Source organism: Scyliorhinus canicula, chromosome 26, assembly GCF_902713615.1.
Source record: "Scyliorhinus canicula chromosome 26, sScyCan1.1, whole genome shotgun sequence".
NCBI lineage: Eukaryota > Metazoa > Chordata > Chondrichthyes > Carcharhiniformes > Scyliorhinidae > Scyliorhinus > Scyliorhinus canicula.
In genome coordinates, this window is record NC_052171.1 from 19365671 (window position 1) to 19384886 (window position 19216).

General features: G+C 51.6%; 1 protein-coding gene across 1 annotated transcript; it reads right to left on the reverse strand.

Annotated features, from left to right (window-relative positions):
* Positions 1-5707: 5707 nt before the first annotated feature.
* LOC119957476 (beta-microseminoprotein-like) lies at positions 5708-15271 on the reverse strand. Its single transcript, XM_038785567.1, has 4 exons — positions 15024-15271; positions 13351-13444; positions 6150-6252; positions 5708-6031 (listed from the first exon to the last, which is right to left on the reverse strand). Exons 1-4 carry the CDS (start codon positions 15030-15032, stop codon positions 5920-5922), a joined length of 318 nt encoding a protein of 105 aa, XP_038641495.1. The 5' UTR covers positions 15033-15271; the 3' UTR covers positions 5708-5919.
* Positions 15272-19216: the final 3945 nt, after the last annotated feature.

Genomic DNA, 19216 nt, shown 5'->3' on the forward strand with positions numbered 1-19216 from the left:
GGCGGAGCAGGCTTGAAGGGCTGCCCTCTGCCCCCGTTCATTTATTCCTGGGCCAAACATACGGCTCATTTACCCTTGATCCCTTTCTCTCCCTCCCTCTCCCTCTCTCTCTCTCTCTCTCTGTCTCTCTCGCTCTCTCTCTCTCTGTGTCTCTCTCGCTCTCTCCCTCTCCCTCTCTCTCTCTCGCTCTCTCTGTCTCTCTCTCTCTGTGTCTCTCTCGCTCTCTCTCCCTCTCCCTCTCTCTCTCGCTCTCTCTCCCTCTCCCTCTCTCTCTCTGTGTCTCTCTCGCTCTCTCTCTCTCTCTCTCTGTCTCTCTCGCTCTCTCTCTCTGTCTCTCTCGCTCTCTCTCCCTCTCCCTCTCTCTCTCTCTCGCTCTCTCTGTCTCTCTCTCTCTGTGTCTCTCTCGCTCTCTCTCCCTCTCCCTCTCTCTCTCTGTGTCTCTCTCGCTCTCTCTCTCTCTCTGTCTCTCTCGCTCTCTCTGTCTCTCTCTCTCTGTCTCTCTCTCTCTGTGTCTCTCTCGCTCTCTCTCCCTCTCCCTCTCTCTCTCTGTGTCTCTCTCGCTCTCTCTCTCTCTCTGTCTCTCTCCGCTCTCTCTGTCTCTCTCTCTCTGTCTCTCTCTCTCTGTGTCTCTCTCGCTCTCTCTCTCTCTGTCTCTCTCGCTCTCTCTCCCTCTCCCTCTCTCTATCTCTGTGTCTCTCTCGCTCTCTCTCTCTGTCTCTCTCTCTCTGTCTGTCTCTCTGTGTCTCTCTCGCTCTCTCTCTCTCTGTCTCTCTCTCTCTCTGTGTCTCTCTCTGTCTCTCTCTGTGTCTGTCTCTCTCTGTGTCTCTCTCGCTCTCCCTTTCTCTCTCTCTCTCTCTCTGTCTCTCTGTGTCTCTCTCTCTCTCTCTCTGTCTCTCTCTCTCTCTGTCTCTCTCTGTGTCTCTCTCGCTCTCTCTCTCTCTGTCTCTCTCGCTCTCTCCCTCTCCCTCTCTCTCTCTCTGTGTCTCTCTCACTCTCTCTCTCTGTCTCTCTCTCTCTCTGTCTGTCTCTCTGTGTCTCTCTCGCTCTCTCTCTCTCTGTCTCTCTCTCTCTCTGTGTCTCTCTCTGTCTCTCTCTCTGTCTGTCTCTCTGTGTCTCTCTCGCTCTCCCTTTCTCTCTCTCTCTCTCTCTGTCTCTCTGTGTCTCTCTCTCTCTCTCTCTCTGTCTCTCTCTCTCTCTGTCTCTCTCTCTCTCTGTCTGTCTCTCTGTGTCTCTCTTGCTCTCTCTCTCTCTCGCTCTCCCTCTCTCTCTGTCTCTCTCTCTCTGTGTGTCTCTCTCGCTCTCCCTTTCTCTCTCTCTCTCTCTCTCTCTCTCACTCTCTGCCGTGCCTTGCGGTTCCCACAAACATGAAACAATCCCACTTTTAGGCACAAATATCCGAGTTGGCATTGAGTCCTCTTTGCACAATGTGCTGGGGAATGATACCTTGTTGTTTTGTCACATCGTGTCCGTGTGACAGAATGCAGTTGCCGAAACACATGGGAATAAGTGAATAAAAAACTCTTTCTCTCTCTCTCTCTGTGTTGTAATTGATATAACCGTGTTTGCAGACCAGGCCTAAAGATCATCTGTTTTGCCTCTTCTTCCACCCCCCACCCCCCAACCCCCTCCCCCTCACCCCACCCCACTTTCTTTCTCTCTGGAGTTGGTAGAAATTATGTTCAGAACATCACGTCGGCTGAAGTACCGGAATAATTTTGAGGTAATTTAATAACTGCCTGGTTTTAAGGTTTGCACTGTTGATGTGGGATCTGTCACAAGAGAATGATTATTCTCCAACACGTCATCCCTCCTCTGGGGATCAATCAGATTAATCTTTATCTTTCAAAGGACATCCATAGAACATAGAACAGTACAGCACAGAACAGGCCCTTTGGCCCTCGATGTTGTGCCGAGCAATGATCACCCTACTCAAACCCACGTATCCACCCTATACCCGTAACCCAACAATCCCCCCATTAACCTTACATTACGGGCAATTTAGCATGGCCAATCCACCTAACCCGCACATCTTTGGACTGTGGGAGGAAACCGGAGCACCCGGAGGAAACCCACGCACACACGGGGAGGACGTGCAGACTCCACACAGACAGTGACCCAGCCGGGAATCGAACCTGGGACCCTGGAGCTGTGAAGCATTGATGCTAACCACCATGCTACCGTGAGGCCGAATACTCTTCTTTATAATTATTGGTTTCCCTGGCATGCAACCTCTTGTTGAGCAGTATTTGCCACACTGAAGGTGATACAGGAGCCGAGGTGGGGCCCCTGCAAAACAGTCAGCTTTGGCAGGAACGTCTGAAACTCTCCCTCTGACTGTGAAAGTCGACCAGCCAACGGAATGACCGCAGACGGAAAAATAACTTAAAATCTCTTCACTGAATGACAGAACACTTGAACCGAAGAATCAGCTACTCGAATCAAACCGTATCAGCCACAACATGTCATCATCTACCCCTCGCTACTCAAGGCCGGTTCCATATAACCTTCCATTTGTATTCACTTACTGCTGGACTCAATTCTCATGTTTAATCTGGATAAATGTAGATGCATGTGTTTTACCATTTCTCCTTACCTTTAGAGTTGTTCATAAACTTTACTTGACCTGAACTCCAGCAAGCCTGGTTAACTTGGCTCCTTTTAAAAGAGAACTATTAGGTCTGGAAAAGGTTTCCGAGGGAAAGGGAACCTTGTTAGATCAAACGGCTGTTGTTTCCAGCAGAGGGTGGGTAGGATGTCGAGCAGTGCGGTGGCGAGAGATTTGCCTTGTCAGACACATTTCTAGCGAGGGCAGTGTTACCAGGCTCCCAGCTCCTTGACACTGTCCAGTCAGAATGCAATCAGCTGTCAGTCCTTTTGCACTTCACTGTGGACATTACCCACCAGCCCCATTCCAAAAACACAGCTCAAGTACCAGCGTGGGTTCAATTCCCCGTCCCGGCTGAGGTCATCCACGAAGGCCTTGCCTTCTCGACCTGGCCCCTGGCCCGAGGTGTGGTGGGTGACCCTCAGGTTAAACCCCCACCAGTCAGCTCTCCAAGGGCAGCGCCTCCTGTTGGACTGCGGCGACATTTACACTTAAACCGAGGACCCAGAGTGAAGGAGATTGGAGACAGAAGTGGCATGCAATGTGGGCATCATAGCCAAGGCAGACGTTTAAAAAGGTGGTAATCTGGAATGCACTGTCTGTCAGACCGATTCAGTGAAAAGGGAGTCAGACACACACTTGGAAAATCCACTGTAACAGGGCAATGGGGAGAGAGCGGTTCAGTGGAACTAAGTGGGTCAGTACCAGCAGAGGCTGAATGGCCTCTTGCTGTGCCTGGATGGAAGCATAGCCAATCAGTGGTCAGCACGGTAGCATGGTGGTTAGCATAAATGCTTCACAGCTCCAGGGTCCCAGGTTCGATTCCCGGCTGGGTCACTGTCTGTGCGGAGTCTGCACGTCCTCCCCGTGTGTGCGTGGGTTTCCTCCGGGTGCTCCGGTTTCCTCCCACAGTCCAAAGATGTGCGGGTTAGGTGGATTGGCCGTGATAAATTGCCCGTAGTGTCCTAAAAGATGGGGTTGGGGGGGTTGTTGGGTTACGGGCATAGGGTGGATGCGTGGGTTTGAGTAGGGTGATCATTGCTCGGCACAACATGGAGGGCCGAAGGGCCTGTTCTGTGCTGTACTGTTCTATGTTCTATGGTCAGGCACAGATGGTTAATGTGTGCATACTGGATCTGAGCAGGATTATAAGGCTGAGAGTCTGATTCAAAACACACGAGATGATAGCATGATGCTCTGTACCTAAATTGCCTCTTTGTGTCCTGACGCATGAATGAGGGAAGTTAGGTATCCTGTGGCTAAATGGCCACTAATTGTATTCCCTTTGTGGAAATGGAAATGCCTTATTTGCCTTTATGAAGAGCCTCACTTGACCTCAGGATTCCCCGCAGCGCTCTTTCTAGATGTCCAAGTGTAGTCACTCTTTTAAGTGCAGGAAGCACGGCAGCCAATTTGTGCACAGCAAGACTCCACAAACAACACCGTGATGGAGACCGCGTGAGCTGTTTTGTTTTTCAGTCGTCGGTAAAGAGATAAATATTGGCCGTGATCCGGTCAGGAATTCTCCTTCTTCTTCATGGATATGGGATCTTTTCCAGCTGCTGGGTCTCCCTGTGAGACATGCGTCTCTGTGAGCCCTCGGCAGGCACGGCGGTCCCATTCCCTCTCCCACCAGTGTTCTGAATTCTGACTCCGTTCTGGTGCAGACTTAGAGTCATAGAATGCAGCACAGAAAAGACCCTTCGGCCCATTACGTTGGGGCTGGTTAAACACAACTACCGAACCATCTAATCCCATTCCCCAGCACTTGGCCCATCGCCTTGTCTGCCCTGGGATCGCAAGTGAACATCTAAATACTTCGGAAACGTTATGAGAGTCTCTGCCTCCACCCCCCCTTTCAGGTAGTGAGTTCCAGACTCCCCCCACCCTCTGGGTGAAAAGGTTTTCCCTCACACCCCCTCTAAACCCCCTGCCCCTTCCCTTAAATCCTGGTCATTGATCCCTCCACTAAGGGGAAACATTTCTTCCTGTCTGCTCTATCTCTGCCCCTCATAACTTGAAAATGAAATGAAAATCGCTTATTGTCACGAGTAGGCTTCAATGAAGTTACTGTGAAAAGCCCCTAGTCGCCACATTCCGGCGCCTGTTCGGGGCGGCTGGTACGGGAATCGAACCGTGCTGCTGGCCTGCTTGGTCTGCTTTAAAAGCCAGCGATTTAGCTGAGTGAGCTAAACCAGCCCCTTTTCTACATCTCAACTTTCTACATCTCAATCATGTCCCCCCTCAGTCTCCTCTGCTCCAAGCAAAACAACCCCAGTCTATCCAATCTCTGTTTGTTATTAACACTCTCCAACCCAGCCACCATCCTGGTAAATCTCCTCGGCACCCTTTCCAGTGCTACCACATCCCTCCGAGAATGTGGATTCCACACAATACTCTAGCTGTGGCCTAACCAAGGTTTTATCCAGTTGCAGCATAACCACCCTGCTCTCTGCCTGGGCTAATAAAGGCAAGTATACCATCTGCCTTCTTAACCACCGTATCTGCTACCTCTGATCCCTCTGATCCTCGGTGCTTCCCAGGGTCCTTCCGTTTATTACGTATTCCCCTTGCCTTGTTTGTCCTGTGCAAACGTATCACCTCACACTTATCCGGATTGAATTCCATTTGCCACCAATCAGCCCACCTGACCAGCCCGTCTATCCCCTCCTATGATCGAAGACTCCACAAAGACCGAAGCATCTTTTTAATATTATTGCAGACTGTGGTGGTATGATTAGCATAGCTGCCTGCCTTTGGTGCAGAACACCGGCTTACCATTGGCCCTGGTCGGTCATGTGCCTCTCGACCGATTGGTTGAGACCAGTCATGTGACGGCTCCCCGATGGGTCAAGAGGCTGAGTTAACCCCGCCTCCAGGGCGGGGTATAAATACCCAGTACTCCCGGCGGTCGTCCTTATACGGTAATTGACCGCAGGGCTAACATCTAGCTGATTAAAGCCATACTTTTCTACAGCAACTCGTCTCGCGTTCAATTGATGGTACATCACAGACCACATTGATTGAGGGACAGACGTTTGAACAGGACACTGATGTTTTGACGCGAAGGTTTCAAACATACACGGCTCAATCCTATTTGGATTCTGAGTTGAAGTTGACTGAATGCATTTTATTGAATGAGTGGAAGATTTGAACAGGAATTGGATGAAATTATAGCATGCTGCCAGATGGCGATTGGCGAGTGGCACTGGTCAATTATCACGTGACCCAAGGACTGGAGACCAAGGACAAAGCAGCTTGATGGAATCCTGGTGTTGTATCTCCACATTCAGGTCAGTACTGGCTCCAGGAAGTCATACTTCACAGAGGATGTCAGGGTTGTCTTTACTGTAGACCTTGTACTTGCAGAGTCTCTTGTCAAAGATGGCCTCACAGTTACTTGGGACATCTGGGACTTGGGAATAGCTAGCAGAGGAGAGAAAAGGACAACGGCATTAGTTCATCACGGCAGCATCACCAGACAGCCTGGGTCAGTCTCCAAGGCGCACAATACAGAAGCAGGGGAAGAGAACGTGCTACTTACTCTGTACAGCAGATAGCAGTCACTTTGCCACAGTAACAGGTATAGCAGTCTTCACTTTTCCACATCGCTCCAACCTTATAGGACATCCCACCGTCCAGGCAGTCTGCCAACAGGAAATCTCACCGTTAACGTAGCCCCCCAAACAGCCCTGACCTTCATTCAGAATGGACACCTTTTACCCCCGCACGTCCTCTGTACAGTGAGTGATGTTACCCACCCGCTTCCCACTTCTAAAAACACCCAGATGCAAAGGGGATTTACCAAGATGCTGCCTGGATTGCAGGATAGGTCTCATGAGGAAAGGTTGAGGGAGCTTGGGCTTTTCTCTTTGGAGCGGAGGAGGATGAGAGGCGACTTATCAGAGGTTTATAAGATGATGAAGGGGGATAGATAGAGTGGATGTTCAGAGACTATTTCCTCGGGTGGATGTAGCTGTTACAAGGGGGCATAACTATAAGATTCAGGGTGGGAGATATAGGAGGGATGTCCGAGGTAGGTTCTTTACTCAGAGAGTGGTTAGGGTGTGGAATGGACTGCCTGCTGTGATAGCGGAGTTGGACACTTTAGGAACTTTCAAGCGGTTATTGGACAGGCACGTGGAGCACACCAGAATGACAGGGAGTGGGATAGCTTGATCTTGGTTTCGGACAATGCTCAGCACAACATCGAGGGCCGAAGGGCCTTTTCTGTGCTGTACTGTTCTATGTTCTATTATAAACTTCCCATCCTTGTTTTCAAATCTTTCCCTGCAATGAAAACTCCTCCAGCCCCGACAATCCTTTTAAACCCAGAAATGTTCCTCTGTGATGCCCGCTCCGTGTGTAGTTTGATACAACATCAATGTTTGATCAGACTGCTGCTAAACACCCTGGGAGATTCCACCTTGTGAAAGATGCTGTGTAAATGTGAAGTTATTATTGCTGTTGCCTTGAAGGCCAATTCTAAAGCCATACCTGCTGGAATTTCCATAGCGGAGGCCACACGGGAGGGAGGCCACTCACAGGCATCTATATGGAGGGAGCGGGGTTGTCTAACTTTGGGCATAAATCCCGCCATGTGGCGAGAATTTGGGGACAGGCCCGAAAGCGGATTTGTGTGGGCGCCAAACAGTTTGCGATGTTCCCGGGCCGTTCCAGCAGATGTCCCGGCCGTTCTCCCCGGAATGGGTGCAGGACACAGCCTGGAGGTGCCGGGGGAGGCTCCCCTGGGCTCCCCGTTGGCCGGTACACCTTGCGAGGACCTAACCAGATCTTGTGAGGCGTCGTGATCAGGCACGGCTGGTTTGCGAACCCACTCGACCGTGCCAACGCCGGATCTAACCGGCTCCCGGCATCTGCCAGCCTCCCAAGGAGACCCCGGTGGGCCAGGCGGAATGGCACCTGGGGGGGGGGGGGGTGGGGGGGGGGGGGCAGTGTGGATGTCTCCCAGGCCATTGGAGAGCCCTGGGTGGTCAGGGACAGGGCAGGCTGCCACCCCCCCCCCCTTCCCGGGCTCTCCCCCAGGCACCTTGGCACTGCCAGGTTCTCAAGCTGGCAGAGAGAGTGTGCCCAGGAGCCAGAATCCCTCCTCAAGTGCCTGCTCGCCTGGAGAGAACCCCCCCCCCCCACCGGGTGACTCGGTGCGGTCGGATAGCGGGTGGGGGAACTCGGCAACAGAGCAGGGGAGCGACCCCCAGACAAACCCGCCACAAATGACACTTGGGGTGGGATTCTCCGGCCGCGTCTACCCGGCGACCAGAGATTCCCGTTCGCGTCCCGCCCGTGGCCATCCTGCGGCGGAACAATCCCGCCCTTAGTAACCATTCCGGTGAACCGCTCTCCCCTCCAAACCGGGTTCACGCTAAGCGCAAAGCTAATTGCCGTTCATTTGAACATTCAAAACCAGCTCGACACGGAACCTTTCTGGGAATGTGCAACGTTCCCACCTGCCGGCGTGACGTGGCAGCAGCAGGAGCCGCCATTGATCTCCGGAAACGGAGACCAGACATGATGACCACACCCAGGGGAGGGGGTGGGGGGGGGGGCATGGAGGCCATTGTCGCACCTCGGGTAGCTGGGGACATGGCAGGGGAGTGAGCTGGTACTGCCCCCTGGTGCCCTGTTAGCCGGTTTGCCACTGCCGGGGTGGGGGGCGGGGGGGGGGGGGTGCTAAGGGGTGGGGCCTGAAGGGGGCGGAGCCGATAGGGAGACCCTGTGGGACTTTGGGAAGGCAGCAATGCTGCTAACCCAGTCCCGACGCCCGTGGTTGCGGTGGGATGGGGGGGCCCGTTGCAAGTGGCGGCCCAATCTCGGTGAAGCCAGCCTTGCCGGCATGTTTAGGCCTTGTTCCCACCCAACGCTCCCCTTCCCGCTTCAAACAGAGTGCGGGAAGATCTTGTCGGGAAACCTGTCTGCTGCTGTGTCCTTTCTCCCGTGGCCAGCAACTCTTTTCATTGTCAACACGCTGCTGCCCTCTAGTGTTGAGGGCTGCAGATGGCAACTCACTGCACCAACAGCCCTCTTTTTTTTTGTAGATACATTGAGAGCATCCAATTATTGTTTTCCCAATTAAGGGGCAATTTAGCGTGGCCAATCCACCTACCCGGCACATCTTTTTGGGTTGTGGGGGCGAAACCTATGCAGACACGGGGAGAATGTGCAAACTCCACACGGACAGTGACCCGGGACCGGGATCGAACCTGGGACCTCGGCGCCGTGAGGCAGCAATGCTAACCACTGCGCCACCCTGCTGCCCAACCAACAGCCTTCTGACACTCGCTGAGTCAGTCAGTGTGTGTGTGTGTGTGTGTGTGTGAAACCCATTGAGTTCACATTTCCACACACACACGCACATGCACACGCACTCACACACATGCACGCAGGCACACGCACGCACACACGCGCGCACACACACAAACACACATGCACACGCTCGCACACACACGCACGCATACACATGCACATGCACGCACACACATGCACATGCACGCACACACATGCACGCACACACATGCACGCACGCGCACACACACACACACGCAGACACACACACGCACACATGCACACACACACGTACACACACACAAACAAGCACACACACACATACACACGCACACACATGTAGAACAATAGCAGGAGGCCATTTGGCCCCTTGAACCTGCTACATCTTTCATTACTATCGTGGATCCCATTCAACGTCAACTCCACCTTCCGTCTCTCCACCCCATATCCCTGAATTCACTGAATTAAATCATAAACCTGCCTCCCTCTGCCTGACTGAGCACACACAACCCTCTTGCCCGGGCAGTTTCAGATTCACAACTCTGGGGAAACAAGATCCACCTCATCCCCGTCTCAAATAATCGGCCCTTATCCCGAGACTGTTTCCCCGTTTTCTAGATTCCCCAGCCGGGGGGTTGGGGGGCAGTGGGGACAGCTTCTCATTATTGGCCCTGTCGAACCCCCGCAGGATTGTGCGTGAGACCACCTCACATCCTTCTCGGTTCCAGAGAGTATCGATCCGATTTACTCAACTTCCCATCGCACAACAACCCTCCCAGCCCAGGGACTGACGGGCTTGAACGGTGACCGCACAACCTCTCACGCGGGTGTATCCTTCCTTGAACAGAAGGAGCAAAACCGTACGGGAGTTTTTCTTGCCATTTTGGTCTTCCTGTGTCTGCAGCTTTTCCTTGAGTAATCTTGTAGTAAGCGTCTGAAGCTACTCCTGGTACCATGTGTTGTTCCTTGTGTCTTAATAAAGCTCGTAGTCTCAAAGTTGGAGTAGATGCTTTATTGTGAGTTTGTTCTGTCTTCAGAGCTCAACATACAGCTACCTCAATGCTGCTTGCCTGTGTCCTGCTGCCAGTTCCCCCTTCTGTGAAGTGTGTCCTCACTTCCTGTACCTCTGTATTTATAGCTCTCCCGTGCCCCCTCTAGTGGTTGCTCAGTTGTATTGCATCTACACAGATCTACAATCACCACAGGTATTCCCTCACACGGCCTCGCCAAAACCCTGGGCAACCTGCGGCTAAACTTGTGCCTGCTCCAATCACCTTCCCATCAAGACCGCCTGCCCTCCGAGAAGCTTTGTGTGGCTGAGATTTAACCCTCTGGCCTCCCTGTACAAGTACAAGCACATCCCTCTGAGCATCATCATTTACACATTTACAGGTATCGCGCAAATTTAAAAAAACATTCTGCTTCTCTCATCCTCCGAATTCTCTCACACTTGCCCACCTTGTACTCCAGCTGTCCCCTTGGTGCCCACTCCTGCCGCCCTGCCTGTGAACTTGCCAGGTTCGCCCAGTCAGTGCGGTGGTGTTTATTTGCAACGCAGTTTATCTTACACCCTCACTACGTCCTCCCTCGGCTCCTCGAACAGCCACCAGCAACGAGCGATGTTCCGCCACCGTGCGGCCTTAGACACCATTACTCGACTGACACCTGGGACGAGGGGCTTTATCTCGGAAGGAAGGGTTGAGCAGGTTGGGGCTGCGGCCATTGGGTGAATCAGACAGGTTGTTCGGCGAGGGAGTTGAGGATTATGAGGGGGCAGACGGCAGAGTGAAGTTGAGACCACATCCAGGTCAGCCGTGATCTTATTGAATGGCGGAGCAGGGTTAGGAGCAGGCTCAAGGGGCCGAATGGCCTCCCCTGCTCCGAAGTCTTATGTTCCTGTGTGTGTGGTGCCCCTTAAATACGCAATCGAATCATGTTCCCACTTGTTGCAGTGCAAGTGGCAGTATGTCATTGTTGTAAAGCTCCCTAACTGTTGAACTAAATGAGTGGCACGGTGGGACAGTGGTTAGCACTGCTGCCTCACAGCACAGCGGATCCGGGTTCAATTCCGGCCGCGGGTCTGTGTGGAGTTTGTACGTTCTCCCCGTGTCTGCGTGCGTTTCCTCCGGGTGAACAAAGAACAAAGAAAAGTGCAGCATAGGAACAGGCCCTCTGTGCCGACCATGTTGCCCGTCTAAACTACAATCAACACTTCCTGGGCCCGTATCCCTCTATTCCCATCCTATTCATGTATTTGTCAAGATGCCCCTCAAATGTCACTATCGTCCCTGCTTCCACCACCCCTTCCGGCAGCGAGTACCAGGCACCCACTACCCTCTGGGTAAAGAAACTTGCCTCGTACATCTCCTCTAAACCTTGCCCCTCGCACCTTAAACCTATGCCCCCTAGTAATTGACCCCTCTACCCTGGGAAAAAGTCTCTGACTATCCACTTTGTCTATGCCCCTCATAATTTTGTAGACCTCTATCAGGACGCCCCTCAACCTCCGTCGTTCCAGTGAGAACAAACCGAGTTTATTCAACCTATCCGGCTTCCTCCCATAAGTCCTGAAAGAATTGCAGGTTAGGCTGATTGGCCACACGAAAGTTGCCCGAGTGCAAGAAGACAGAGAAATATATTCATTATCTCTGCCACGTCAAAGAAGAATTGTGCTTGGAGCAAAAATGTTTACAATCATCTAGCACCTCTCACAACTTTGGGGTACTCTGAAGTACTTTCCAGCCAATCATGTCCTTTCCAAGGGTAGTAGCTGCTGTTATTTGTCCAGTTAATTTGGAGACAGCAAGTTCCTACAAACATCAATGTCATTGTGACCAGATAATCTCATCATTCTGAGGTTAACTGATGGGAGAGACAGAATATTAATGAAGAGTAATCTCCCCTGCATTGTTGGAGGTGTTCATGTGGAGACTGTACTGCATTAGAACACATGATTGCATTCGTTCATGGGACGTGGGCATTTATTGCTTCATTGCTAGAGGGATGGAGTTTAAGACTAGGGAGGTTATGCTGCAATTGTATAAGGTGTTAGTAAGGCCACACCTGGAGTATTGTGTTCAGTTTTGGTCTCCTTACTTGAGAAAGGACGTACTGGCACTGGAGGGTGTGCAGAGGAGATTCACTAGGTTAATCCCAGAGCTGAAGGGGTTGGATTATGAGGAGAGGTTGAGTAGACTGGGACTGTACTCGTTGGAATTTAGAAGGATGAGGGGGGATCTTATAGAAACATTTAAAATTATGAAGGGAATAGATAGGATAGATGCGGGCAGGTTGTTTCCACTGACGGGTGAAAGCAGAACTAGGGGGCATAGCCTCAAAATAAGGGGAAGTAGATTTAGAACTGAGTTTAGGAGGAACTTCTTCACCCAAAGGGTTGTGAATCTATGGAATTCCTTGCCCAGTGAAGCAGCTGAGGCTCCTTCATTAAATGTTTTTAAGGTAAAGATAGATAGTATTTTGAAGAATAAAGGGATTAAGGGTTATGGTGTTCGGGCCGGAAAGTGGAGCTGAGTCCACAAAAGATCAGCCATGATCTCATTGAATGGCGGAGCAGGCTCGAGGGGCCAGATGGCCTACTCCTGCTCCTAGTTCTTATGTTCTTATTCCTAATTGCCCCTGAGCGGGCAGTTAAGAGTCAACCACGTCGCTGTGGGTCTGGAGTCACGTGTAGGCCAGACCGGGTAAGGGCGGCAGATTCCCTTCCCCAAAGGACATTAGTGAACCAGATGGGTTTTTACGACAATCGACAATAGTTTCACGGTCATCACTAGACTTTTAATTCCAGATATTTTATTGAATATTAAATTCCGTTACTTGCCGTGGTGGGATTTGAACTCAGGTCCCCAGATCATTATCCCGGGTCTATGGATTATTAGTCCAGGGTAGGTGGATTGGCCACACTAAAATGCCCCTTAATTGGAAAAAAAAATTGGGTACTCTAAATTTATAAAAAAGAAAGCACATGTTTGTGTCAGACTCGTGCCTGAACGTGCAACTATTGGAATGAACAGCACGCTCCATCTTTAGGGTGAGCCATGAAAGCAAGGCCCCTCACTGCTGGCCGTGAAGGATCGCCTGGCGATGTTTTGTACAAGAGCGGAGGAGTTCACCACGGTGTCCTCACCAATATTGATCCCTCAATCAACGTCACACGGACACGGGCCATGATCGCCTTGCTCTTTGTGAGATCTTTGCACGCGCAGACGGGCTGCCACTTTCCCGGCACTGAATAGCTTCAAAAAGATTTGCTTTCCTGTCTGCGGAGAAGCGAGCGAGCGGTGTGGTGTCTTCCACACTTCCCGTCTCCCGCTCTCTCTCTGAAACATTGCGTTATCTCCTTGAGGAAATCCAAGGGTGGAGGGTGTACGGCGGGAGGAGGGAGAGGGGGGGGGGGGGATGAAGAATTTAATAAAAGTACTTGCCTGATTTACCTGCTTCCGTCTTCATGACAAATTTGCAATCAGAGTCGCACAAGTCAATGGTCAAGAGAAGGAACAGGAGGCACACAAATAACTTCTGTCGAGATAAAGAGGTAAGGATGAAAAGGCAAAAGGGAAACTGTGTCCTGTCCTTTCTTCACCTCGCCTTCCTCTCAAAACAATCCCATTGATGTCACCTTTGACAGTCACCCCATGGCCACCCCCCCCCCCCCCCCCCCACCCCACCCCCCCATGTCCTATCCGCAGGTCAGAATGCCATGGGTTCAAATGGAGAAATAAGAACTAGGAGCAGGAGTCGGCCATCTGGCCCCTCAAGCCTGCTCCGCCATTCAATGAGATCATGGCTGATCTTTTGTGGACTCAGCTCCACTTTCCGGCCCGAACACCATAACCCTTAATCCCTTTATTCTTCAAAAAACTATCTATCTCTATCTTGAAAACATTTAATGAAGGAGCCTCAACTGCTTCACTGGGCAAGGAATTCCATAGATTCACAACCCTTTGGGTGAAGAAGTTCCTCCTAAACTCAGTCCTAAATCTACTTCCCCTCATTTTGAGGCTATGCCCCCTCGTTCTGCTTTCACCCTCCAGCGCCAGTATGCCCTTTCTCAGGTAATGAGACCAAAACTGAACACAATACTCCAGGTGTGGCCTCACTAACACCTTATACAATTGCAGCATAACCTCCCTAGTCTTAAACTCCATCCCTCTAGCAATGAAGGACAAAATTCCATTTGCCTTCTTAATCACCTGTTGCACCTGTAAACCAACTTTTTGCGACTCATGCACTAGCACACCCAGGTCTCTCTGCACAGCAGCATGTTTCAATATTTTATCATTTAAATAATAATCCCGTTTGCTGTTATTCCTCCCAAAATGGATAACCTCACATTTGTAAACATTGTATTCCATCTGCCAGACCCTAGCCCATTCACTTAACCTATCCAAATCCCTCTGCAGACTTCCAGTATCCTCTGCACTTTTCGCTTTACCACTCATCTTAGTGTCGTCTGCAAACTTGGACACATTGCCCTTGGTCCCCAACTCCAAATCATCTATGTAAATTGTGAACAATTGTGGGCCCAACACGGATCCCTGAGGGACACCACTAGCTACTGATTGCCAACCAGAGAAACACCCATTTATCCCAACTCTTTGCTTTCTATTAATTAACCAATCCTCTATCCTTGCTACTACTTTACCCTTAATGCCATGCATCTTTATCTCATGCAGCAACCTCTTGTGTGGCACCTTGTCAACAATATCCCGGCTGACACGCACACTGTGGAACTGAGGGAGTCCTATTGCTATTTCGTTTCTTTTAACACTTAGAACATAGAACATAGAACAGTACAGCACAGAACAGGCCCTTCGGCCCTCAATGTTGTGCCGAGCCATGATCACCCTACTCAAACCCACGTATCCACCCTACACCTGTAACCCAACAACCCCCCCCCCCCTTAACCTTACTTTTATTAGGACACTACGGGCAATTTAGCATGGCCAATCCACCTAACCCGCACATCTTTGGACTGTGGGAGGAAACCGGAGCACCCGGAGGAAACCCACGCACACAGGGGGAGGACGTGCAGACTCCACACAGACAGTGACCCAGCCGGGAATCGAACCTGTGTGGAATGGAAACGTCGACTGACCTGAGACATGATCGCTGCTGATGAATCTTCAGCAAGACCCCTGTGGGAGATCCTCCTTACTTCTGTCCCTGATGTTCTTCGCAGGATCTCAGCTAATCTGCATCGATGGTCGACGTCCAGAAGTGAACTTCCTCCCAATTCTTCAATTCCCGATCAGGACAACGCCTGCAACATGAATCTGGGAGGACCCTCTTCTGCCTCGTGGCGAACTGAAGAGAAATGAAAGGTCCCCTCCAGCCAGTGCGAGGAATGAAATAATGTGCTCTTATATAGGGGCGGATAGCACCACCCCATAATGTCCCAGAGCCAATCATGGGCTTGTGAAGCGTGCTGACTGTTATCTCAGTAACCGTTGTGCTCTTTTTGGAACATTGTACTCCCAATGACAAGACAATCTGTCTTTAATGCTGTTTGAAGGGTGAACATTACGCAGAGCACAGGGAAAAAGAAACCCTCCAAAGATCTTCTTCAAAAGGACTGCTGTCTTGCGTCCGTAGGACAGTGCAAAGACAGGACTGGCAATGCAGCAGTCCCTCAGCTCTGCAATCGGGATGTCAGCGAGGCCAGGCGATGGGCTCCAGTTCCTTGCCGGGGGAGGGGGGGGGGGTGGTGAGGGACGGGTGGGGGGGGGGGGGGGGGGGGGCGGTTGCGAAAGAGCCGCAAATCCAGTGGAAAAAGATGCTGGTCGAATCGTCCATGTCTGGATGTGGGCCTGTCTTCTTTGGGAAGCGTGGGAATGCCAAAGAGGTCGACAAAACGTGACGTTCCACCAAAGGGAAACGTCACGTCCTCTCAAAAACGTGCCCTTCGGGAAGTCGGAAAGGCTGCGATGAAGGTGGTAAGAGATTCTGGGTCAGTGACCTGTGCTTGAAGGCCTCTCTGTGTACCGCCGCCATGCGATCGAGAAGAGAATTCACGCCTGCTGATGAACAGAGGAGGACAAGGAGGCGCGCACCGCGTCGGTAAATGTCTAGACCTCCAGGGCTTCTGGGAGGAAACGCGCCCAATGAGCCTTAAAAATGGCCCCCGAAGGTCACCTGACCTTTTCCAGCACAAGGAAGCTTGGAGAAGATTCTCAGTGGGCTGTGGGGTGGGGTACCTCAGACATGCAAAGCCCTCAAATGGATGCTGATTTCCCCCGAAGCTGTGACAACATTTCCCACACTGCAGCTGACGAGGGGTTTTTGGATTGGTCAGTTGGATGACCCGATCAGTTAACCAATTGAAATCAAATAAACGGTGGGACGAAGGTAAAGGGGATGCTGCCTTAAACGAAAGCAAATCACAAATCACAAATGAAACTGAAAACATCAAGCCAGGCGGTGATTAAGAGGGTTGATAACGCCTCTCCCCCCCCCCCCCTGCGGTGCTCACTGTGCACGGAGGTTCTTGAGTTGACTCCGCACCCGCTCTCTCAGGCACACCTGTCCGTCAATGTCGCTGCGGTAGAGGGCCACCTTGGTCGCCCGCTGCCCGGACCTGCCAATGACAAGTCTGGCCAGGCCCAGCAGTAGGTTGACAAGGAGATCCTCCTCCTTCCTCGGCCCTCTCCACACCGGGTGCTCGTAGATCAGGAGCGTGGAGCTGAAGTGTAAACAAAAAGGCAACAAAAGGTTCGCTATAACCCCCAAATGAGGTCTTGGGATTTGGGCTGTACGGTTTCTCAGGGCCTCCCTGGAATATGAGCTTCCCCTTTAAGGGGGGGGGACTTCCCCTTTAAGGGGGTGGGGCTTCCCCTTCACCAGGAGAGCCCTCGCAGTATAAAAACCCCGGCCTGCTTGCAGGTTGGGGAAGGAGATCCTTCGCGGAAAGTGCAGGAGTTTTGAAAATAACCTAGAACCTAGAACCTAGAACCTAGAACCTAGAACCTAGAACCTAGAACCTAGAACCTAGAACCTAGAACCTAGAACCTAGAACCTAGAACCTAGAACCTAGAACCTAGAACCTAGAACCTAGAACCTAGAACCTAGAACCGTACAGCACAGAACAGGCCCTTCGGCCCTCAATGTTGTGCCGAGCAATGATCACCCTACTCAAACCCACGTATCCACCCTATACCCATAACCCAACAACCCCCCCCCCCTTAACCTTACTTTTATTAGGACACTACGGGCAATTTAGCATGGCCAATCCACCTAACCCGCACATCTTTGGACTGTGGGAGGAAACCGGAGCACCCGGAGGAAACCCACGCACACAGGGGGAGGACGTGCAGACTCCACACAGACAGTGACCCAGCCGGGAATCGAACCTGGGACCCTGGAGCTGTGAAGCATTTATGCTAACCACCATGCTACCCTGCTGCCCCTAGTTCGTAAGTTTTTAAAACTATCATCTGTGTGTTCTACTAATTGTGGATTCAACAAATAGCTGAAAAGGGAGTCCTGTCTCAAACCACTGCCATAAGCGTGGTCCGTGGGCTCCACAAGGCTTCGGAAAAGGCAGGCTTCTTGGGGGCCTGTGGACTGGTGAAAATAAAAGTTGTGTGGGAGCTGGGTGGGAGCGTCCTCCATCACATCAGGTCCCTGATGTTAAAGGGGGAGGATGCCACCACAGAGGGAGTCAATGGATTTATCACTTGATTTATCTGGCATGTTGTCCAGGTCACATGACAGCAGCCATTTTAAGTTTCTGAACTGTGTGTGGACAGCCATTTTGTGAGCAGAACCCCCAGGAAGAATTCTTAGAAAAAACCTCAGGGAGGGTTCTTGGCCAAGGGGTGACAGAGGTGGAAGGTTTCTAAGGAAGTGGTCATATTTCACCAGTTAGGTAAATAACAAGAGCAATGTTTGTTTCCCTGATTGGTTGCATATCAGGTGACTCTTTTGGCAGGTCGACCCCGTCAAGGGGGGGCAACGGCAGGGGCGGGGGCAAACGCCACAGAAGTCAACTGCTGTTTTTTTGCCCAGAGGTTCTAGGCAAGTGCCGTAACCACGGGATTAGGGAAGATTAGGAAACCATCCCTCGCCCAAAAAACCTGTCCGGGCCCATCTGAAAAGATAAAGACTGACTGGTCGACTGCAGAAGCCATCGCGGCTGTTGGACCGAACCTTGAGTTTCAACTCCCTTCAGAAAGGAGGGGGGGCAGCTCGGCGGCGCAGTGGTTAGCACTGCAGCATCACGGCGCCGAGGTCCCAGGTTCGATCCCGGCTCTGGATCACTGTCCGTGTGGAGTTTGCACATTCTCCTCGTGTCTGCGTGGGTCTCGCCCCCACAACCCAAAGATGTGCAGGGTAGGTGGATTGGCCGTGCTAAATTGCCCCTTAATTTGGAAAAAGGGAATTGGGTATTTTTGAAAGAAGGAAATGAAGTGAGCGCACGCAGACGCAGTTTACGGACCGCGTTTCAGAATGCGTGACACAGAGCTGCCTGAGCGATGGCAATGATTGTCACGGCAAGACCATTGAACCAAATCTCTGCCACGCACATCTCAACCAGGCGCTCGCCACTGAAAGAAATAGCATCCGACCCACCCTTATCGCATCTCTGTCAGACATCGACCAGCGTTTCCTGTGGGTTCATCCCGAGATGCGCTAACTGTGCCAGCGCCAAGAGTTATCCTCGGCCGAGTGTTGCAGACTGGCACCTTCCAAGGTCCAGGACCATGTGCTGAGCAACACGCTCAAGCTTGGGGCAAGGGGCTACCAAGGGGTAAGGCCTTTTGGCCAATGCACCCCGAGGGGCTGGGAACCGTGTCAAACCCCTCAGACTGTCAGTTCAAACCTGACTGTCTAAATCAAGTAGAACTGTAATAATAATAATCTTTATTAGTGTCACAAGTAGGATGACATTAACACCGCAATGAAGTTACTGTGAAAATCCCCTAGTCGCCACACTCCGGCACCTGCTCGGGTACACGGAGGGAGAATTCAGGATGTCCAATTCACCTAACAAGCCACGTCTTTTGGGACTTGTGGAAGGAAACTGGAGGAAACCCACGCAGACACGGGGAGAACGTGCAGGCTCCGCACTGACAGTGCCGGGAATTGAACCTGGGACCCTGGTGCTGTGAAACAACCCACTGTGCTCCCGTGCTGCCCTGTGGAGACACGGAACCAAATATTGTGTGTTCCAGCCGTGTCTCCCAAGTCTCTGCTCTTCCTGCTGAATGTGCCTCATCACCAAGATGCAAAGTGACTGGTTTTTTTTTATTGGTTCACGGGATGTGGGTATCGCTGGCTGCGCCAGAATTT

Excerpts from the sequence above, each read along its gene's own strand:
- LOC119957476 (XM_038785567.1), bottom strand. Across the intron at positions 6,253-13,350 it reads GACGGAAGCAGGTAAATCAG|ACTGCCTGGACGGTGGGATG; the intron begins GCAAGTACTTTT and ends TCCTGTTGGCAG. Across the intron at positions 6,032-6,149 it reads ACTGCTATCTGCTGTACAGA|CTATTCCCAAGTCCCAGATG; the intron begins GTAAGTAGCACG and ends CTCCTCTGCTAG.